The 23,787-nt window shown below is 41.3% G+C and overlaps 2 protein-coding genes across 7 annotated transcripts in view; one reads left to right on the forward strand and one right to left on the reverse strand.

Moving 5' to 3' along the window:
- The window catches only part of IWS1 (interacts with SUPT6H, CTD assembly factor 1), a 62,064-nt gene extending 52,904 nt beyond the window's left edge, over window positions 1-9,160 (reverse strand). For 3 of the 5 annotated variants that reach the window (XR_012497198.1, XM_019717985.2, XM_019717983.2), the window contains exons 1-2: window positions 8,859-9,160; window positions 6,745-6,863 (exon numbers count right to left, since the gene is read on the reverse strand). Coding sequence is in view for 4 of the 5 variants with exons in the window: in XM_019717985.2 (XP_019573544.2) it covers window positions 6,745-6,863; window positions 8,859-8,892 (153 nt within the window). In the remaining variant the exon portion in view is untranslated. The remainder of the gene's footprint in view (window positions 1-6,744; window positions 6,864-8,858) is intronic. The other 2 variants (XM_074334569.1, XM_019717984.2) reach the window with 1 other exon arrangement.
- A 141-nt stretch (window positions 9,161-9,301) lies between these two features.
- Window positions 9,302-23,787, forward strand: part of MYO7B (myosin VIIB) — a 138,431-nt gene continuing 123,945 nt past the window's right edge. For both annotated transcript variants that reach the window (XM_074334550.1, XM_074334554.1), the window contains exon 1: window positions 9,302-9,320. In XM_074334550.1, the coding sequence (XP_074190651.1) occupies window positions 9,315-9,320 (6 nt within the window). In that variant the 5' untranslated portion in view covers window positions 9,302-9,314. The remainder of the gene's footprint in view (window positions 9,321-23,787) is intronic.

Here is a 23,787-nt window from a genome sequence, read left to right on the forward strand (position 1 = left end):
GGAGAAAATATTTGCAATTCATGTATCTGATAAGGGATTCACAACCAAAACATATAAGAAACTCAGACAACAGCAAAAAAATAATCTAATTTTTAAATGGGCAGAGGAACCGAACAGACATTTTCCCAAAGACATACAGATGGCCAACAAGTATGTGAAAAGATGCTCAACGCCCCTATTCATCAGGGAAATGCCGATCAAAACCACAATGTGGTATCACCGCACACCTGTCAAAATGAAATGTCATCTAAAGAGCAAGAGATAACAAGTGTTGGCGAGGACATGGAGAAACGGGAAACCAGCAGGTGGGAATGTAAACTGGTACAGCCACTACAGAAAACAATATAGAAGTTCCTCAAAAAATTTAAAATAGAACTAGCGTATGATCCAGAAATCCCTCTTCTGGATTTTTATCCAAAGGAAATGAAAACAGGATATTGAAGAGATATATGTGCTCCCATGTTTACTGCAGCATTATTCACTATAGCCAAGATATGGAAACAACCTATGTGTCCATGAACAGGTGAATGGGTAAGATGTGGTGTATATATGAGAAAGAAGGAAACCCTACCTACATGGATGGACCTAGAGGATATTATGCTAAGTAGAATAAGCCAGACAGGGAAAGACAAATACTACATGGTATCACTTATATATGGAATCTAAAAAATAAGTCAAATTCAGAAAAACAGAGTAGTAAAGCAGTTGCCAGGGACTGGAGGGTAGGGGAAATAGGGAGACGTTGGTAAAAGGGTACAAACTTTCAGCTATAAAATGAATAAGGTCTCAGGATTTAATGTATAACTTGGTGATTATAGTTGATAACATTGTATTTTATTTATTTATTTTTTGCTAAGAAAACAGAACTTAAATGTTCTGGTCTGCACATACACAGAGATAAATATGTGAGGTGATGGATGTATTAACGAGATGGAGGAATTCTTTTACAATGTTTATATACATCAAATCATTACAATGTACACTTTAAAGACCTTATAATATTATTTGTCAATTATACCTGAGTAAAGGTGAAAAAAAATTACACAGAGGTGTCATGCATCCCCCTCAAAAAAGATCTGAACCTCTAATAGGACTGAGTATCCCAAAAGGCACAATGTTTATTAACTGATTTGTCCAGTCAAAGATTCAACAACTAAGTTGAATTACTCCAATTTATCTAAAGACTCTTTTATTTTTGCAAAGATATAAAGAAATTTGACCTCAAAAAGAATTTTAATGCTGCATTAGAAAATATTCTCGTTATGACAAAGAAATCAGTAAAGGAAGAACAGGGGAACAACAAGACATGAGGCATACAGAAGACACAAAGTAAAATTGCACACTGCAACTCTATCAATAACATGACACATGAATGGATTAAAGAAGCCAATGAGGAAACAGAGATTGGATAAAAAACATGACCCAACTATATGATGACCACAGGAGACACACTAGATTCAAAGACAGAATATATGTTCTTCTCAAGTGCATAGGGAACATTCTCCCGTATGGAACACATGCTAGGCCATAAAACTTCAATAAATGTAAAAGAATAGAAACAATATTAATACAACGTATGTTCTGAGAGCACAATGAAGTAAATTAGAGTAACAGGAAAAATGTTTGGGAATAACCTTTAAATAAAATTCATAAAACAATTCTACTCACTAAACATTAATAACATACTTAGGAGTAAATTTAACAAAGAAATGCTACATTTGTACACTGAAAACTGAAAATCACTGCTGAAAGAAATTAAAGGCCTAAATAAAAGACAGCCCATATCCATGGGTCAATGGACCTCACACTATCAAGATGACAACACTCACCAAACTCATCTATAGATTCAGTGCAATCCCTACAAAATCCCAGCTTCTTTGCAGAAATTGACAAGCTGATTTTAAAATACATATGTAACTGCCAGGGGCCCAGAATAAATAAAATAATCTTGGAATAAAGTAGGACTCGCACTTCCTAATATCAAAACTTACTCAAGGCCCTATGGTACTGGCACACTGTAGACACAGATATGAATGGATCAGAATTGCAATTCCAGAAATAAAACCATACATTCTATGGTCAACTGATTTTTGACTAGGGTGCCAAGACCTTCCGATCGGACAACTGGATAGCCACACGCAAAAGAATGCAATTGGACCCTTAACTCAAAGTATACATAAAAATTAACTCAAAATGGATCAAAGACTTAAATGCAAAAGCTAAATTTATAAACTTCCTAAAATAAAACAGAGGGGTAAATCTTTATGACTTTGGATTTGGCAAAGGATTGTTAAATATGCCACTTAAAGCCCAACCAGCAAAAGAAAAAAACGGACAAATTGGACTTCATTAAAATTAAAAACTTTAGTGCTTTAAAGGACACCAAAGCAAAAGACAACTCATATAACAGGAGAAAATATTTGCAAATCAGTCATCTAATAAGGGACTTATATCCAGACTATTTAAAAAATTCATACAACTCAATAATAAAAAAGACAAACAGCCCAATTAAAAAAGTAAATGAAGGATCTGAATGGACATTCTCCAAGGAAGATATACAAATGGCCAATAAGCACATTAAAAGAAACTCAACATCATTGCTCATCAGGGAAATGCAAATCAAAACCACAATGAGATACCACTTCACACCCACTAAAATGTCTATAATCAAAGTCAGGTAATAACAAGAGTTGACAAGGATGTAGAGAAATCAGAACCTTCATACACTGCTGGTGGGAATGTAAAATGGTGCAGCTGCTGCAGACAGTCTAGCAGTTCCTCAAACAACTAAGTAGTTACTATATGACCCAGCAATTCCACTCCTAAGAATATACCCAAGAGAAATAAAAACAGATGTCCACACAGAAACTTCTACATAAATGTTCGTAGTAACATTACTGATAATAGCCAAAAGGTAGAAACAACTTAAGTGTCCATCAACTGACAAGTGGATAAACAACGTGGTATTCACACAATAGAATATTATTTACCATAAAAAGGAATGAAATATTGATACATGCTACAACATGAGTAAACCTTGAAAACATTAAGTAAAAGAAGCGGGTCACAAAAAACCACATATTAAATAGTTCCATTCACATGGAATGTCCAGTACAGGGATGGGGAAGGGGAGGAGGCAATAAGGAACTAACAGTTAAAGGGTTTCTTTTTAAAATGATGAAAATATTCTAAATTAACTATGGTGATGGTTACACTACTGTGATTATACTAAAGACCACTGAATTAATTGCACACTTTAAATGGGGTAACTGTATGGGTATGAAAATCCATCTTAATAAAGCTGTTCAAAAAAAGACGAGATATTTTTAAAGATCAGAGTTAATACCAAAAAAAAAAAAAAAAAAAAATCCATGGCGAACAAAATTAAAATTTTAAACACAGGATATTACTGATTTTTCCTTTTGCCTCAGGCTGCTATATGGAACAGCACAGCACTGTTATTGATCCCAACTTTATTTCAATATTTTGTTCATCATATTTTTTGCATTAATTTTGAGTTTTATATTATCTTGACTTTTCTCAAAACTTAAAAAGAAAAAAAATGAAGCCAATAGAGAAGCTATTAGAAATAGGCATTAAACCAGCCCATCAATGACAGAAAGAACAAAATTCCTAGACAGAATGATCTAGAGACCCCATACCATGTTTATGTTATAATAAACTCTCATTTTCTTAAGGCTTGCTGTCATGTCAGAAATTATTTATAGACGTGTACAATTATTTTAAGGAAAAAGTTGTTTCTCAATGACAAAAACGTCTTTATTAGAAGTGGTTTAAAAACCTGCAAAAATTACCAGTCTCCAAAATTTTATAAGCATTTCCTATACTGACCACTGTCTTAATGACTGTGTGTGGCTGTGTGGATTCCGGAGAGATCTAAACAAATGCATGAAGAGTGGATACTGTAGGTGAAAAGAAAAACAACAAAAAACAAAACAGCCGAACTCTAAAATGCACATGGAAAAACTTTTTTTTTTTTGTCAGTATTTGGAAAATCCTGTTATGAGTACCATCTTAAGGTCGGCAAAACTGTGGGTCCTCTCAAGATGCCCTTGTCCTAATCCCTGGCACCTGAGAATATAAGGGACTGTGCTGCTGGAATTAAGGATCTTATGTAGGGAGATTATCCTGGATTACCTGAGTAGGCCCAATATAATTACAAGGTCCTTATAGGAGGGAGGCAGGAGGGTCAGAATAAGAGACTGAGTTGTGATGACAGAAGCAGAGGTCAGGAAGAGATCTGAAGATACTCTACTGCTGATTTGAGAGGAGAGGAAGGGGCCACAGCTATGGAATGCAAGTGGCCTAGAGCTGGAGGAGGCAAGGAAACAAAACTCTCCCCTGGAGAAGGAACACAACTCCAGTGACACCTGGATTTTAACTCAGTGAGACCCATTAGGACTTCTGACCTGCAGAATTAATTGTAAGATAATAAATCTTTGTTGTTTTAAACCACTAAATTTGTGTCAAGTTCTTAAGGCAGCAATAGGAAATTAAAACACATCTTTTAGGTTTGGGGTCTGTACTATGACTGCTCCATTTAATGTAACTGTATTCTTTTAACATCCCATTAGCTTCTAAAAAACAATCCAAAATTTCTCTTCAGAAGCCATTTTAAACAGGTAAAGAATATCAATACAGAACTTAGCACTTAATAAGGGTGCAATTGGCACACTCAAACTACTAGTAGTTTAGCAAATTAGAATAACCTTTCTGGAGGGGAATATCTATGAAAAGCCTTAAAATAGCTTAGTCTCTTTATTATGGTTAATTCTCCTGGTAGATTTCTAAGCAAGCAAAAAACAAGGACAAATGTTTACGTACAAAAATGGTCATGGCCATTTATAATAGCTAAACAGCCTAAATGTCAAAAATCAGGAAATTGTTGAATAAGTAACAGTGTATATTATGAAATACTGCGCAACCATTAAAAATTATGCTGAAATCTTTAATAACATAAGGATATACTGAAGGTATAATCCTAAGTGGAGATACAAATATTACATAGATACAAAATAACATAGTAAAATGTCAAGTAACTTAAAATACATGCATACATTGTATCCATGAGGGAGAATAAAAATGCAGGAGAAATAATATCAAAAAGTTAACAGTCATTTCTGTGATAGAAGTGTGGTGATTTTAATTTTCTTCTTTAAACTTTTTTATAATTTCCAAATTTCAACCACATACACGTTTATTTAGAATCCATCTCATTACAAACAAGTAGGTGAGTGCACTGAAAGGTAAGCCTATATTATGTTTACAACTGAAAGAGGCCACAAGTCAAGTTCCTGATGTTGTTTTCCAAAGTAGAAACTTAAGATATTACACACTAAATATACCACAACAATGTTTACATTATCAAGTAATATGTTAATTAGAATTTAATCTGAATGTTTAAGAGTCTACAAAAAACTGAATGACATACTAAAAGCTAACTAAGCCTTTCTTCCAATCCACTCAGCAATCTGATCACACCTCCCCATGACTCAGTCCACTCCAGCCACACGGCTCCTGGATGTTCCTTGGCGACCTCAAGCACACTCCCACCTTGGTCTTTGCCTAGAATGTTCTTCCCCTACATAGCCCTGTGCCTACTGCCTCACCCTCCTCACCGCTTGATTCAAGTGTCACTTTCTTAATGAGACCTACGGGTACCTCCCTACTTATCACCAAAACCTATCCTCATCTTGGCATCCTTCACTCTGTTCTCACTTTCTCCTTTCTCCACAGCATTTATCATTCTAACAAACTCAACAATTTTTTAAAGTGTATATTGTTTAAAAAAAAAAGTGTAATTTTTAAAAGTGTATATCCCTCTACTGGATAATAAATTCAAGAAGTGAAGGATTAGGGTGGCTGTGGGACCTCATTTATTCCCTAATATGTGAAAAGAGCCTGACACAACAGGAGCTCAATAAATATTTGTTGGATATATGAATATACTAATAACATGTGAAAGGACAGTCAATAATACAATCTCTATCAATTGCATCTACTACTTAAAAATTGGACAATTTTCTGTGCAAAATATATGGCATATCAAGTTCCTAAAAGAAAACTTGGCCATCTTTATCATTCCTATGTTTCAGTCTGTTTACCAATAACTCATAGCTGACTTATTGAACAATTTTGTTAACATTGGGCAGTACAGACTATATAATCAGGAAAACATTATTAAATAGTTTTACAAATGTCATGTATTAGGACAAATATGTTGAAATGCTGTATATAAGATCCAATACTACTCTGTATTACTAAGCAAAAACATCTTTTAAAATCACATGTGTTCTGCTTATATACATTGGAACAGTTCAGAAAGCCAAATTCTGATGTAATTTTTGACAGCCGATAACCCTCATAACTTTCTATTTCAATTGGAATTTCTCCAGTTTGAAGTAGATGCTCACTGCCCCAGTAAGACATCATTTTGAGAATGGGAAGCATAATCAAATATCAAAGGCCATTTTCTGAACCAATAAGCTGTCAAAAACTGCCTAATATCTGAAATGGGACCCAATCAGAACTTATTTCCCTATGATTTCATAAGTAACCAGACTATCCCTATTTATTAATTTTGAAAGCAGTTTTCTATAAAATCACAATCCTTTACTCACAGGGTTTGAAGTGTAACCCTGTGACAAGGTGTCTACAACCCCTAAATAAAACAGGTCTCACAGAATGCAAGGGAAAGCTTCCCCGACGGTGTTTAGCCAATACCTCTGAGTGACGTTCTACACTTCCAGTGTCTGATCCAGAGTGCTGCTCATTTACATCATCCTCAACGTCTGACCCTGAATCCCGTTCATCCTGCACTGGGGTAGCGCCACCATCATCTGCTTAAAAATAAAACAAAGACCCACTTAAGGTGTAAGATGGATGACATCTACAGCTGAAATGAACACAATGAATCAAGAATAATGCGAGAGCAAAGGTTACCACTGATGAAGCATGACTGACAATGCTAATGCTGTAAACAAGACAATAGTACAACACTCATATAAATAACTACAATCAGAACATGTATTGTCACATATGGCAGCAAAAATACACCATAATATGTGAAACTTAAGAAACATCACTTAAGAACCAAGTCAACAACCTCTAAATAGTGTGCGCTGTAAACTATTTCATCTTTCTTAAAAACTACTATTCTCTCCACAGCATTTACTTACCACCTTCTAATGTATTACATGATTTGTCAAGTTATTTTGTTTAATGTGGTTCTTTCCTCACTTGAATGAAAGTGCCAAAAGAGCAGGGATTTTGGTTCACTACCGAATCCCTGGAGCCTGGAACACTGCCTGGTACATGATGTACAATATTTCTTTATGAATGAAAAGCACAAGGAACTCCAGCTCAGAAACATTGTACTCTCCTTTAACATATACTATCACCAAGTGGTAAAGATGAATTGCTACCTCACTTTAACCAATACTTTAAAAATATAAAGTAAAAATGTATTGAGGGAATTTAAGACTGCTGGGGGATATGGGAAGAGTTGGTTAGAAGTTTCAAAAAATAAACAATTTTTAAAAAATGAAGCCGTCAACTATGGAAAACTAAAAAGTTGCATAAAAGTGGACTCACTATCATACTAAAGAGCTACTCTACTTAAAGAGTAAAGAATATAGTCATAATAAAAACAGTAATTTTGAAATTTAACAATTATGCTGCAAGAGTATAGGAGAGAAAAGGGCACATAAAGGGCTAAAATCCGGTCTTAGCATAATAGAATGCCAATTTACAGAATGCCTAAAAATGATGCAACAAGAGATAGTATCAATTAGGAACAGGGAGATAAGTATCAAAAAAAGAGCTAAAAGAATACAAAGTTAGGGAACTACTATTTTTCCATGTCTCTTAGCACTTAATTTTTGTATATGTATTACATATAATTACTTATTTAAGAAATAATTTTAAAACACAAATGAACTGAAACATTATTTTGAAAACATCAGTAAAATATTTTAAGCCAAACAACAGCACATGCTCGGAAAAGTGTTTGCAGTCACACTATTATTCCCTGTCATACATAAAGTGAACTTAAAATAGAAAAGCGGTTCACGTTTAGACAATCACTTAAGCACTTTTGACAGAGAATACCCAGAGGAACTAGGACACCCTGCGAGAGCGAACATAACGTTTTTCTGTCCTCCACTAGGTCCTGCCTTACTCTCTTCGCGTCTATGGAGCCTAGCACAATGTTAGCAGTGGGGTCCACTAAGTGTTTACTGAATAAACAGGTTAAGAAAGGCGACTAAACTTCTGTGAGGAGAAAGAGGAAAGATCTCAAGGTGAAGGAAAGGCACAAAAATCACCAGGAAGTGCCAGAGGTACACGCCTTACGCTAAAATTTTACACAACTTAAATAAGGGTCCTCCTACCTTCTCTTCACTGGGAAACCAGTTTTGCGAGATTAAACTAGCCCTAACTCAGAGTGAAAAGTCTCGGTAAGATCCCGCACCCAGCTCCCACCTCCACCGAAGAGTTCCCTGGGATTCTCGAAAAACACTCTCAACTCCTGAAAAAAATCTATCTGGTAACAAGAGACCTTCCCTAGAACTCTGCACACAGTAAACGCTTAATATATGGAAATGGCTTCCCAATTTCAACAAAAACCTTCACCGATTCTGAATCCCCCTCCCTAAGGTTCCAACGTCGGGGCCCGCAGCGGGTCAGAGAGCTCCCTGCGCTCCGATTCAGTCACGTTGGGCCCAGTACCGGAGGGAAGGTCGCCAGGGCCTCCCTCCCTTCCCCCGCGAGGGTGCGAGGTCGGCCCCGCCGGGTAACCGCTCCGCCCCCCAGCCGCGTACCGCAACTCCCTGCCCCACCTGACTGGTCGCCGCCGTAATATTCCAAGTCCATGGCAGGTGGGCTCTCGGCGGGGAGTGTCCGCACCCCGCGCCGCCCTCGTCACCTCTTTCCCGGCGGCGTAATCCGGCCCGATGCTCAGAGGCTCCCTCCAGACTACAGGGTTGGAGGGTGCGGAGAGTACAAAAGCAGCACCGTGCTTCGGCAGTACGGGCAGAGGGGGCCGTACCCGTTAGGCGGGCAGGTGTGCTGGTAGGCGCTCCACTTCCCAGAAGCACCTCTGGAGCCAAAATGGCGTCGGCCCTCGACCCTCAGAGGTACGCAGTGCGCAGGCGCCGTCGTCTGTCAACCGACCAATGAGAAGACACAGCGGTAAGGACGCACGACCTGACCAGCAAGGGGACCATTGGGAAAATTGAGCGGGATCTCCGACTTAAGTTCAGTACCTTCCTTTGGAGTAGCCTGCTCCTCTCCCCATGGAGGTAATAATGTTACTTTATTGGTTCTGTGTCCGCGCCTTGTTTGAGGAACTTCTGAGTTACTCTTCCGAAAAATGAAGACCCTCTAAAATTAATTTTCCATCTTTCCACCAATTAACTATTGTTCCCAAGATGCATCGAGGCGCTTGATTCCCGCCCTTAGTGCGGAGAGGAAGTGGCGCATTGCTCTCTGGTACTTGTAGTTCGAGGGCTATAGAGCTGTAAAGCGTTACTGACATGATTAAAAGGGCCTCCTTACAAGGTGTTTTTCTTTTTACCTTGTTTCAGTTAGCGACTTAATTGCCATCTTAAGAAGCCATTTGGTCAACAGTAGGAAGAACGGGTTTTTGTTTCCAGAAAGGTCTGCTGATTAAAGGAGGGTGACATTGTTGAACGTTACTTAAGTCCTGTGCTCCTGAGATACTTTCTTGGCTATATTGTGGTCACTCATTTGTACTTTGAGGACAATAATGTTGCAAAGATTTTGTAGGGGGTCAGATGGGCACTTGTCTTATTAGGAAAACTGCTTCATGGACTGTGCAGATGTCTGACCACTGTAGATGTACACCTGAAGCTGAATAATATTAAATGTCAACTAGAATTTTATATATATATATATATATATATATATATATATATATATATATATATATATATGATGTGGAGTACAGCATAGGTAATAGAGTCAATGGAACTGTAACAGCTATATAGGATACCAGAGGTGTAGTAGATTGGGGGAGAGGTGTTATCAGTTTGTGAGGGGTGTAAATGTCTAGCTATTATATTGTTTTATACACCTGAAACTAATTTTAAAAAATATTTGTTTAAACTGTAAAATAAGAATAAATCATTCTTTAGTAATAAATCACAGTTCTCCAATAAGCAAGAAAAAAAAAAAAGAAAGAAACCTCCTGACTTATCAGTGTTTCAGGAAAGGCTCACTGTGAAGAACTACCCTTCTCCCTATGACTTAAATAAAACTCACTCTTCACTCTTCATGACTCACATGAGACTTGCAGGTGACCCTCTTGTTTACCTGTGACAAGGTCAAAATACCTTTCCTTTTTGTTCCTAAGGGCAGACTCAGACCCCCCCACACACACACACACAAAACATCTGCTCTTTGTCTAATGAATGATTAGCCGAGACTAGAACTCTGTGCTCCCCTGAAACTAGCTAGACACAGAAATAAACATTTCTGTTCACGTGACTGACAAATTTCTAATTGCAAATCAATCTCAACTATAAGTCGTCCCATCTTCCTCTCTATGAAAGTCTAAGGCAAAACCACCCTGCCTAGACACTCTGATATTCATATCTGGGGGTCCTCTGTTGCAATATCCGGAATAAAATCCATTTCCTTGCTTGTTCATTTTTTGTCTTGTACAAAAAAGAGAATGCTTTTGCCTTTTAATTGGAGAAAGGACAGTGGAAGTATGAGCAAAGATTCCCCCGGAGGTGTAGACTTGCAGAAATAGGGCCCTTTGTTAGTTGACAAAGCATACATCTTGGACTGAACTTCTAGGCTCGTCTAGCCTGCTCTAAGGCCTCATTTGGTGCCTGGAATGTCTACTTCCTACCCTGTAGTTGAGAGATGTGGATTCTTTAATGCCAGCTCTTTTATAAATTCTCAGAGTGCTCTTAGTCAAGCCACATCCCAGCTTTGATAATCCTTCTTGTTAGCCAGTCAGAATATGCTGGCAGAGCATAGTTCTAGGCTCCAGAAAAGGCCATGGGAAGGGAAGAGAGAGGGGGTGGTTTCTTTCTGGAAATAGTCTGTTGGGACAGAGGCAGGAGTGCAGTTTCCAGGCTCTCGGCTTCATGTGGAAAGGTGCTCATTCGGGTAGTAAATGGCCATCAACTGTGATTGAATGGCCATCAGCGGTGGCTAGTTGGCCGTCAGCTGTAACCAGTGAGCCATTGGCCATTAATATAACTGCTGTGGCTACACTAACAGAAAATGGGGGCTAGCAAGAAGATGGTGGCTGGGCTGGTAAGTGCGGACTGCAGTTAGCACAGCGGAGTGTGGGTTGCAGATTGCAGAGAAGTGGATGGCAGGTTGCAGATATTGTGGCTCCTGCTTCCTGTGTCTCCAACCCAGCCGCCAGCGAGACTACAGTGGTGTGACTCCCCTATCTATGGCTCTGTGGGTGTTCCTTTTTGGCCTCACCATGTTCTGTGTTCTTATGTGGGGAGCAGGACCAGAGACCCTGCAGGCCACCCCGCATGACAAATGGCGCAGCGAGCAGGGTGTGGTGTCGGCCGAAACTCTCCAGAATGTACTGGAGCAGTTTATAGGTATAAAAGCTCAGTTTTGTAAGCAGGGTGTGGTGCCGGCCAAAACCTACCGAAGCATGGTGGAGCGGTTTGTGCATGTGAGAGCCCAGCTTCGGGAGGCCCATGAGGAGCGACACCGGGAACAGGAGGCGCGGTCTGCCTGGGAGACTCAAGCCTCCAGCTGGCACACCGCCCTGTTGGCCATGAATGGCGTTGCCTTCATTTTGGTGATCTGCTGCGGCCTTAGGATCCGAAGGTTGTGGACATCGTACATGGAGGCCTCCACCCACTCAGACACCTGCCATGGTGAGCAAGATTCCGACCAGGTAGGAATGGAGTCTGACTCTGGGCAGGAGGACGTGTGGCCCCCACACAGTGTGTGGTGTCCGGTGGCCACTGTTCTCAGGAGTTGGACCCCCAAGGAGGGGTGGGAGGACATGGACGGCTCTCCGGCCAGTGTGGAGAGGACCCTGCAGGCTCTGGCTGAGCGGTTGCCGGAGGAGGAGAAGGCTACAGCCGGCCGCGTGGGCTGGATGTACCTCACGGCTTTGAGTCTCAACATGGAAAATGGGCTTAATGCAAGGGCCCAGGTGCCTGACCAGGTGTCCCGGTTGGAGGCACTGGAAGCCTGGGTCCACCTGTTAGAACAGGGGCCGCACAGTGGAGACTCTGAGGCAAAGGCAGAGGAAGCAAGTGGAGACAATGTAGCTCCCAACCCCCAAGCCCGGCCAATCTTGAAGCAAAGGGTAAAACGTGAGCAACCTTTGGGCCCTGGGTCGTTGCTGCCAGCAACCCAGCTGTGACTGAGTTCACGACCTACACCCCTTATACTCCCACTGAATTGCAGGAGCTGGGGAGGCGGTACAGACAGCGCCCTGGAGAGCCAGTCTCAGCTTGGCTACTACGTTTATGGGATGAGGGAGCAGACAGCATTCTCTGCTCCCCAGGCGAGATGGAAAAGCTAGCCTTTGTGACAGTGCATCCGTCCCTGTGACAAAGGTTACAGAACTACCATAGGTTGGCTCAAAAGCAGGGCAACCATTCTCTAATGGCGTGGCTCACGGCTGCGGTACGCACCGTATGGGGACAGGCTGGTGAGCTGCCAGACACTGTGAGTCAATGGCAGTCATATATGGAACTTACTCAAATCATCCGTGAAATGGGTATGAGACATGCTATTTTTAACCTTAACATGCAGGGGCCGGATGACGAGCTTTTTTCAGCCAGCATGAGAGATCTGGTTTTGGGTACTGCACCTGCGAGTGCTTTTGGATCCTTGGTTGCTATTCTTACACCCTATGTAGGCAACGGATCCATGAAGTTACAACTGCCATGGCCACCCTAGGGGATGTTGAAAGCCGGAGGTGAAGGAAGTTAAGACAGGAGGTCCGTGCAGGTGAGACCTGGAAGCCCAAACCAAAGGTAAAGGGGCGAGGTCGCGGGCCTCAGAGAGTAACACGTGCACAAATGTGGCGTGATTTCGTGGCAGCAGGGGTCGATCGGAAGAAAATAGACTGACAACCCAATGCACTCCTGCTCTTTGGAAACAGTTGCATCTGGAACAGCAATTCCGAAGAAGCATAAAGGAGGAGTCTGGGAAAGCGCGACACGTGTCCCTCCAGGACTTCATGTGGCCACTTGAGGCCGACTCCTTTCAGCTTGATTAGGGGTGGGGCCAAGGTACCCGGTCAGAGGGGACGAGCAGGGACCGGAGGCCCCACGTGGAACTGTCCATACATTGGTCCCCTTCGAATGTGCAGAGGGTTTTGGCTCTAGTTGACACTGGCGCAGACTGCAGTCTTGTTTATGGGAACCCAGAACTGTTTCCTGGACCAGCAGTCTGCATTGATGGCTACGGGGGAAAAACTGTGACTGTGAAAGCCGTTTCCTTACCATTGGGTATAGGAAGGCTTCCTCCTCGTACCTACAAGGTTTATGTCTCCCCCGTTCCGGAGTATATTCTAGGGGTGGACGTGCTACATGGCCTCAGCTTACAGACGTCGGTAGGAGAGTTCCGTCTCCGGATCTGGGTGGTGAAAGCGGTGACACGCGGGCATGCTCACCACCCTCCTCAAGTGTTGCCACAGCCCTGGCGCGTGGTTACAGTGCGACAGTACCGCCTGCCAGGAGGGCAAGAGGAGACTGGTGGTACCCTAAGAAGCCCAGAAGGACTGGTGGTGCCCTGAGAAACCCTGGCTGTGCCCAGAGAGCCTGGCTGTGTCCAGGATATTGCATTCACCTCCAGGCCCCTCGCAGAAGACGCTTGTTGCGTAGATTGTGAGGCGAGACCCTGTAGGGGTGGAGTGTGGGGGCAGAGCCAGGAGTGCAGTTTTCAGGCTCTTGGCTTCATGTGGAAGGTGCTCATTCGGGTAGTAAATGGCCATCAACTGTGATTGGATGGCCATCAGCTGTGGCTAGTTGGCCGTCAGCTGTAACCAGTGAGCCATTGGCCACTGATATAACTGCCGTGGCTACGCTAACAGAAAATGGTGGCTAGAAAGAAGATGGTGGCTGGGCTGGCAAGCGCGGACTGCAGTTAGCACGGCGGAGTGCGGGCTGCAGATTGCAGAGAAGTGGACGGCAGGTTTCAGATAGTGTGGCTCCTGCCTCCTGTGTCTCCAACCCAGCCGCCAGCGAGACTACAGTGGTGTGACTCCCCTACCTATGGCTCCGTGGGTGTTCCTTTTTAGCCTCACCATGTCCTGCGTTCTTATGTGGGGAGCGGGACCAGGGACCCTGCATGACACCCTGTATGACATAGTCATTGTCTTATAAGAGAGTTCATGGGCATTCCTTCCCCTGTATAATGGAAACAGCTTTGAAATCCAAGTCTGCCCCTTCCACTGTGGGATTGATATCTTCTGAGGCTGTTGTGAGAATCAGAAGAACAATGAATTAACAGGAACTGAAACTAAAGGTACAAAATTTAAATATTTACTTCCCTCCATTTGATAGAAGAGATCCTAGGATCTAAGCTCTTTTCTAAAGAGAGTGGGTGAGATTGTACTGTGTAAATAAGGCAAGGTGAACAGGGCAGAAGTCTAGGGAGGGTTCAGTGAAAGGGAACCCAGGACAAATCCTGCTGATAAAGATCTTCGAATTTCACCAGAGGTATAAGACCAATGGCCATGAAAGTGATTGGGATAAATACTGCAATTACAAGTGGATAATTAGTGAATTTTAACATAAAGATTCTAACTGTCCTGGTGGTTTGGAGAATGGAGCGGTAGAAGCAGACTGAGCACAGCAATGTGCTGAGCTCCAGCAGTCTGCAAAGAAGTTTTTGTAAAAAGGAAGCCAAAAATTTAGTTCGTGAGACAGGACTCACCTTTTGAAATAGAGTTTTAGTTAAAGCAATGTGCTTGTCAGTGCAAACACAGTTCCAGGAGCTTTCCCCAGAGCCCCTTTACACCCGCTGGCTGTCCCTGAGTGCCCTAATAGAGAAACGCTGGAGCAGCACAGATGTGCCTTTCTGAGTCCTGGCTGCCTTGCATTTTGAGGATTGCTGTCTCTCCAATCCCTATGGCCCTCCCCGGCTCCAGCAAAGTTGATCCATGCTGGTGATGGTGGAGAGGCACCCAGAAGGGAGGCTGTTTTTCCCACCAAGGATACTAAAGCCAGAGAAGAAGGCAAGGAAGAGGTGAACTTGGAGAAGTCCAGTACTCTCTTCCCTTTGACTGATTTCCAGAGACATTGATTTCCTTAAGGGAATGCAAGATTTATTTGGCCAGCTTTTTGAGACACTGTAACTTGTTGAACACATCGGGGAGTGAGATGTCACACAATACAAGAAGTAGCCTGGCACCGGCAGAGCTGCAGACCAGGGGCTGAGAGCCCGGGGTTCCAGGCCAGACTCCAGGCATATTGTGCTTGGTGAGCCGGAACAAGCTACCAGCCTTCTCAGAGTCTCAGTTTCTCCATTTGTCAGAGTTGAATCAGAAGATTTCAAGGCCCCTTAGTTTCATTATTCTACGTAAGAGAAGCCTGGTTTCCAAGCCCAAACTTCTTTCTTGTGCTTGAGCCACTAGGGGGCCCTGCCGATCAAGAAACAAATGAAACAAGTGCCTTCTAAGCCTACTTCCTTGGCTGTGCACATTCCCACTCATCCCAGCCTCACAACTCACTAGGACTCATGGAAGATTTGTTTGCAATACTGAAAACTGGGATTCACTTGAAAGTCCATCATACACATATGTGTAGTCCATTATAACAATAGTGTGTAGTGAATCACTAAGCATCAGTACCATAGCACCCCATGCAGCCACTAATACAATTGAAGTGGATCTTTAGCTCACACATGGAAGGATGTCCAAAATAATTATATTAAGTGAAAAAAGTCATAGAATACAGTAAATGGCAAACTTTATTTATGTGAACACCAAAAACAGTGAACAAAAACCCAAACTGAAAATTCCTTAGTAAGTATGGAGGGAAAATAACTTTTGAAAAGCCATAGAAGACTGACAAATTTGACTACATAAAAATAAAAACAAACAAAAAAAGTATACATAGAAGAAACAATACACTATTAGCAAAATCAAAAGATAAATGATTAGGAAATTAAAATTTTTTCAACTCATAGACCAAGGAAAATCTGATCTCCCTAATGAATAAAGAGCCCCTAGAATTCAATAAGACCAGTAATTCAATAGAAAAATGGGCAAAGGATATGACAATTCACAGAAAATGAACTATTAATGGCTCTAAGATACATGAAAATATATTAACCCTAAAATAAGATAAAAACAAAATCATATTGAGATACTATTTTTCACTTCCCAGATTGCAAAAATCTGATAACATTCCATTAGTGAGGCCATGGAGAAAACGACCCTCTCATAAGTCGCTGGTGGGAATATATTAGTACAGACAACCCTCTGCAGAAAGCAATTAGGAAATATTTATAAAAATTACAAATGCATATGCCCTTTGACCCAGCAATTTCACGTCAGAAAATGTATCCTACAATTATACTTCACCATGTATGAATGACATATCTGTAAAATTATTCATTGCAGCACTATTTTCAAAATATTGGAAATAACCTAAATGTCCAAACAGGAATGATCACAAAATTATGACATATCTGTACAGTACAATGTTATGTAGCCATAACAAAAAATGAGGAAACCCTCTTACATACTGACATAACAAGATTCCTGGCTAGATTCAGTGAAAAATGAAAAATGCAGAACAATATTAGAGTACGCCATATTTTCTGAAAAGGTAGGATAACATAGTTCTTTTTGCTTGTATTTTAATTTTATTACATATTTTAAATTTTTGAAAATTGTATAAGAAAGAAAATATTTGTTGTCTGTTGGGGGAAAGGGAGGATGGGGAAGAGGGTGGAAATAAACCTTTAATTTTTTTTTATAACACGTGATAATACTCTTGCTCTGCATGATAATTTCTATTCGATTCTATTTAATTTTGTTGTGGCATATCAAATGAACTTCACAGCCCACTAATAGGTTATAGCCCATAATTTGAAAACTGGGAGTGCCAGTCTGCAGTTGCCAGTGGTGTGGAAGCTTGGAGCAATTTGCCATGACCAGGATCCCTTTCCAGGCCCAACGATCTGGGCAGAGATGTCTTTGTGGGCTCTGGTCTCACCTTGTATAGAAACCATAGATGTGTGCCCTGCGCTAAGCAAAGCCCCACTTCAATGCATAATTTAGTGTGTGTGTGAGTAATTATTCAGTTTACAAAAGGATTATTTGTTTTAGTTTTGTTTTGTGGTGAGCTCCATATCACTGGAAGTATGCAAACAGAGACTGCTGATGTGTCATGAAGGGATTCAGCTTTGGAAACATGGTTGAACCAGGTGACCTTCACAGCCCTTATTTTTTAAACTATTTTTTTATTTTGGTAAAATATATCTGACATAAAACTTGTCATTTTAGCCATTTAAAGTGTACAATTCAGTGGCATTAATTATATTCACAGTGTTATGCAACCATCACAACTACCTATTTCTAAAATTTTTGATCACCCCAAACAGAAACTCTGAACCCATTAAGCATTAACTCCCATTTTTCCTTCCCCACAGTGCCTGGTAACTGCTAATCTACTTTCTTTTTCAATGAATTTGCCTGTTCTAGATATTCCATATAAACTGAATAACATATTTGTTATTATTGTGACTGGCTTATTTCACTTAGCATATTTTCAAGGTTCATCCACGTGTCAAGACTTCATTTTTTTTTAAATTGGTAAATAATATTCCATTGTATGTTATACCACATTTTGTTTATTCATTCTTCTGTTGATGGATACTTGAATAGTTTCCACTTTTTGGCTACAGTGAATTACTGCTATGACAGCAAAGTTACAAGATACAAAATGAAACACAAAAGTTAGTTTTATTTCTATATACCAGTAATGAAAAAATCTAAAAAGAAAATTAAAAAAACAATTCCATTTATAATAGCATCAAAAAGAATAAAATACTTAGGAATAAGTTTAACCAAGGAAGTGTAAGACTTTGTGCACCAAAAACTACAAAACATTGTTAAGAACAATTAAAAAAGACATAAATAAATGAAAAGGTATCTCATATTTATGGACTGGAAGACTTAATATTGTTAACATGATAATACTACCCCAAATGATTTACAGATTCAGTGCAATCCCTATCAAAATGCCAATGGCATATTTTTACAGAAATGGAAAACCCTATCCTAAAATTCATATGGAATTTCGAGGGGCTCCTGAAGAGTCAAAACAATATTGAATTAGAACAAAGTTGGAGGACTCATACTTTCTGATTTAAAATTTTACTGCAAAGCAACATTAATCAAAACAGTGTGACATTGGCATAAGGACAAACATATAGACCAATCAAATAGAATTGAGAGTCCAGAAATAAACCCTCACATCTATGATCAACTGATTTTTGACAAAGCCACAAAGACCATTCAATGGGTAAAGAACAATCTTTTCAACAAATGGTGCCAAGAAACCTGGATATCCACATACAAAAAAATGAAGTTGGACCCTTATCTTACACCATACACAAAAATTAACTCAAAATGGATCAATGACCTAAATGTAAGAGCTAAAACTATAAAACTTTTAGAAGAAAACACAGAAGCAAATCTACATAACCTTGGATTTAGTGATGGTTTCTTAAATATGACACCAAAAGCGTAGACAACAAAAGAAAAAGTAGATGTCATTCAAACTAAAAACTTCTATGCATCAAAAGATCACTATCAAGAGAATGAAAAGACAACACACAAAATGGGAGAACATTAAACCCTTATCATATATCTGATATCTAGACTATATCTAGACTATATGAAGAATTCCTACAACTCAGTAACAATAGGACAAACAACCCAACTCAAAAATGGGTAAGGGACTTGAATAGACAATTTCTCCAAAGAAGATACACAAGTGGCCAATACGAATGTGAAAAGATGCTCAGCATCATTAGTCACAAGAAAAATGCAAATCAAAACCACAATGAGATACTACGTCACACCAACTAGAATGGCCATAATAAAAATAATAAAAACAAGTGTTGGTGACGATGTAGAGAAATTAAATCTTCATACTGTTGCTGGTGGGAATGTAAAGTTGTGCAGCCACTGTGAAAAAGTTTGGCTGTTCCTCAAAAGGTTAAACATAGGATTACCACATGACCCAACAGCTCTACTCCTTTGTATAGAGTCCAAAGAATTGAAAAGAAGGCATCAAATGGATTCTTTGTTTTTTAATTTTGCAATCATTTTAGAGTTACAGAAAATTTGCAAAAACAGTATAGTTTCCATATACCCCTCATCCAGTTTCTCCTATGAATATCGCACATTACCATTTGTCATTACATTTGTCAAATCCAAGAAACCAACACTGGTACATACTATTCACAGAAATCTAGACTTAATTTAGATTTCAACAGTTTTTCTGCTATATCCTCCCAGAACACCATCCCGACAACACACAGCATTTTTATCCTCATGTCTCCTTAGTTTCCTCTTGTCCTCTTGTCTCAAACTTCCCTTGTTTTTCATGATCTTGATAGTTCTGAGGAATCCTGGTCAGATACTTTGTCCCTCAACTTGGTTTGCCTGCCATTTTTCTAATGATTAGACTAGGGTTATGGGTTTGGGGGAAGAATACCACACAGGTGAAATACCCTTCTCAACATAACATATGAATGTGACATCACAGGAAGTGTTAAACTTGATCACTTGATATGTTAGTCTGCTTGGGCTGCCATAACAAATACCATAGACTGTGCAGCTTAAACAACAGGGATTTATTTTTTCACAGTCCTGGAAGCTCGAAGTCCAAGATCAATGTGGCATCAAGGCTGGTTTCTCCTAAGGGTTTTTTTTCCTGGTTTGTAGAATGGCTACCTTCTCCCCTTTTCTTCACATGGTCCTTCCTCTGTGCATGTCTGTGTCCTAATCTCTTCTTATAAGGACATCTGTCGGATTAGAGTAGGGCCCACTCTAATGACCTCATTTAACCTAAACTTCCTCTTTAAAGGCCCTAACCCCAAATACAGTACATTCTGAGGGACTAGGGGATAGGGCTTCAACATACAAATTTTGGGGGACACAATTCAGCTCATAACACTTGGTTAGGGAAGTGTCATCTAGGTTCTAGGCTTTTCCAATGTAAAGTTACTATTTTTCTTTTTCCACACTTTATTCTTTAGAAGTGAGTCACTAAATCCAGCCCATAAGGGGAAAGTGTGGAATTCTTGGATCAAAACCAAACAAGCAAACAGAGGATTCCCTGGCACATTCTTTCCATTAATCCTGTGTGTGTGCAGGCACTGAGGTGTGGGGTCTGTATGAGCCTCCCTGCACCCTGAAACCCTGAATGACTTACTGCAGAGCAGAGGTTCAGTAGGTACGCACTGAGCATGTGACTTAGTGACCCAGCCAGTGAGGAAGCCCTGCAATGGGCCACCTCGAGTCCCCGCACTTCCTTTTCACTCCAATTGTCTATTTGCAGACAGTTCATGTCTTTGGGTTTCAGTTTAATGGGAGATACAAAGCTGGGAAGATAATGATATTAAGAGCAGATTTAGGAGAAGGGACTAGGGGTTGTAATCTCTAGTTTCAGAGACTATACAGGAAAAAAAAGTTGCTTATTTCAAAACCAGTTTAAAGCAGCAGTGAGTTTTCAGGGACTGTTTGACACTTTTCCCAGGGCTCTGGATGGTAAATACATACCGGCACTGAGAAAAAATTCTGCCCAGCCCTGCCCAGCCCTGCCCTGCCCTGCCCAGCCCTGCTTGCACAATTTACTTCCAGCTGGCCTCCAGTTCCTTCAGTGAGCAGGTATAGGTGACAGCTTCCCTGATCCTGGCCAGCTTCAGATACCAGGACAGACGGGAAGCACACTGCTGCTCCCTGCCCAACAGGGGCTGCAATTTCACGGGACATACAGCTCGTATTCCTGGAACAATTATAGTTAAGATGGTATAATTACCGGAAGCTCATTCATTACTCAGGTTTATTGGTTTGGATCCTGGTTCTGTCACTTTCTAGCTGTGTGACCTTGGGCAAGTTACTTAACCTGTCAGTGCTTCAACGTCCTCATCTATAATAATGCAGTAGTATTGATCTCATAGCATTGTCGTGAGGACTAAATGTGTTTATATATAAATAATGAGTGCTGGGACATAATATATATGACAGTCATTATCATTATTATCAGGCACTGTGAAAATACAAAAAAATCTAACATGATTCTTGCCTTGAGAAGCTTACAATCCTTCAGGAAGTCCTACTCTGGAAAAAATACATGCTGAGAGGTAAATGATGTGATTTGAGTAACAAGTGCCATAGGAATGAAAAGGAGAGTGAGACTACAGTGAAGGCAGCAGTAGGGCCAACTTCCTGGGAGAGGAGTGTTTGAGCTGGTACTTGGAAGACAAAAGGCAATTGTGATGGGAGAGGCGTCATGTTTTAATCACGCTAGGTTAACTATTATAACAACACAACACATTTTAGTGTCTTGACACAAGAAAGTTTATTTCTTGCTCTTGTAAATGGGCGGTGGGATCAGTGGTGGGGTGTAGGTGGTACACTGTCCCCTGGAGTTTTATTCAGGAATGCCGGCCCTTTCCATATTGTGGGTCCGCCATCCCCTAGGGCGACAGAATCCACTGCTGGGTGCTGTGCATGCCACCAGCAGAAGGGAGGAGAGAGACAGTGCAGGATTGCACAGGAGGTTATAATGGGCCCAGCCTGCACGTGGAACTTACTACTATTCTTGTTGGGGAGGAACAAACTTCCCTCTACCCTCAAGGTTCTTCTTGCTGGTCTAATAATCAAATAGACATGAGATAGATTAGCAGGAGAAAATAACCAAATTTACTACATGCATATGTATGGGAACCCTGCATACATGAGAGAATCAGAGACCATATAGGCAGGAGAGGTTCAGAGAAAGAAAGGGAGATTGAGGTATAGAAGACGTCCTGACCTAGGGATGAGGTGAGGTGCCTTGGGGGCTTCAAAGGTCATGCATGATGATAACAAGAGCAGACCTTTAGTAAATAGAAGTGTGCCCTGCCCTGTAGACAGGTCAAAAGAAATTACCTCTGATACTCTCTTATGGGCAAGGCCTCTAATTCAAATTCTTCCAGGTGGTTAAGGGGGGTGGGGTTTGCAGAAGTTTCTCTCGAGCCTGCAGATCAAAACAATGTGTACATTACAGAGGCACATCTTTGGGTGGCTCGTTCTGGACTCCACCCCCTCATTCCATGCCCACTCCTAACTATAAATGAGGCTGGAAAGAATGCCCCAGTTGTGGGACCAAAAAGAACAGGAAACTGACCTTGGTGCTCACAGAGCATCCCAGCCAGAGGTAAGAAACCCATCCGAGTGCTTCTGTTCCCAGAAACGAAGCTCTTAGCAGTGTACTTTCACCCTCAACCTCTCCCAAGCACTAAGAGAGTACCATTATCACCATTACAATCAGAACCATCAGCATCTTCTACCTGCTTTGCTGAGTTTGTCACAGAATCAAGTTTTGCTTTCCCCTCCCACTACCTCAGTCTCACCAGGACAATCAGATTAGTCACCAGGATGCCATCGGCCCTGGTCATGGGCAGAGGCCCCTCTTTATGACTAGTGGTCTAGGTTTACAATGCTAGGGCCCAAGGCTGAGATTTATTCAGTGATTGCCCATAGCTCTTCAGAGAGGAGAAAGTGATTCTTACATTTTATGCCCTTACTTTGCCCCTCCTGCTGTCTTGGACAAAGCTCTGTATGGGTTTCTCAGAGGGCTTATGGTGATAAAGCACAATCAGAAATGAGTCATTTTCTGCTGGACTTAGATGGCCTTCCTGACCCTTCAGGACTTTGGAGCCAAGCTCCACCCAGCCTGACGATGACTATGGCACAGTAGCTGCTCCGGGGGATGAAGTACCGGGCTGGGATGGCACGGTCCTTTCCTAGGTGTGTCAGAACCAAGACCATCTGGAAGTACTAATCCAATAGCCCCTTCCCTGCACCTCCCATATTTTTGAAGCCATATCTTCCTGCCATTCAAGGAGGCAAAGGAGGACATCCCTTTTTGGCCCTTGCTGGCTTCCTCTTTCTCCAGCCTCAGTTACACCTGGACCTATGAGGTGTACATTGGTTCTCAGCCTGGGGTGATCTTATCTCCCAGGAGACATTTAGCAATATTTGGAAACATTTTGATTGCGTTATTGGAGGAGTACATTGAGGAGGTAGAGGCCGTGGATGCTGCTAAACATCCTATGATGAACAGGACAACTCCTCCCAACCCCTCAGCAAAGAATAATCTAGTCCAAAATATCAACAGTGCCAAGATTGAGAAACCCTACTTCTTTCCAGATACCCCTCTGCCTTCACACTGGAGACCACGGAAATGGAAGGGAAAGGGCTTTCAGACCCTGGGCTGGGGTGAGCAAGTTGGGGAAGGGTCCCCCCTGAAAATCTCTAACGTTAGGATGTTAGGTGTGGGGGGATGGGGTCCAGGTTGCTTTGAGGGTTGGTGTGGTGCAACACAGCACAATGATCACCAGCCGTGGGGACTGATGGACCTTGAGTTAAATATTGCCCCCCATTTTTAGCTGTGTGATCTAAGCAAGTGTCATAACCTCTTTGGTTTTCACTTCTTAATGTGAAATGAGGATAACACCCCTAATTTGTAGGGTTTTGATGAGGGTTGAATGAGATGGCATGTACAAAGAGCC

Source organism: Rhinolophus sinicus, linkage group LG01 (assembly GCF_036562045.2).
Source record: "Rhinolophus sinicus isolate RSC01 linkage group LG01, ASM3656204v1, whole genome shotgun sequence".
Lineage (NCBI taxonomy): Eukaryota > Metazoa > Chordata > Mammalia > Chiroptera > Rhinolophidae > Rhinolophus > Rhinolophus sinicus.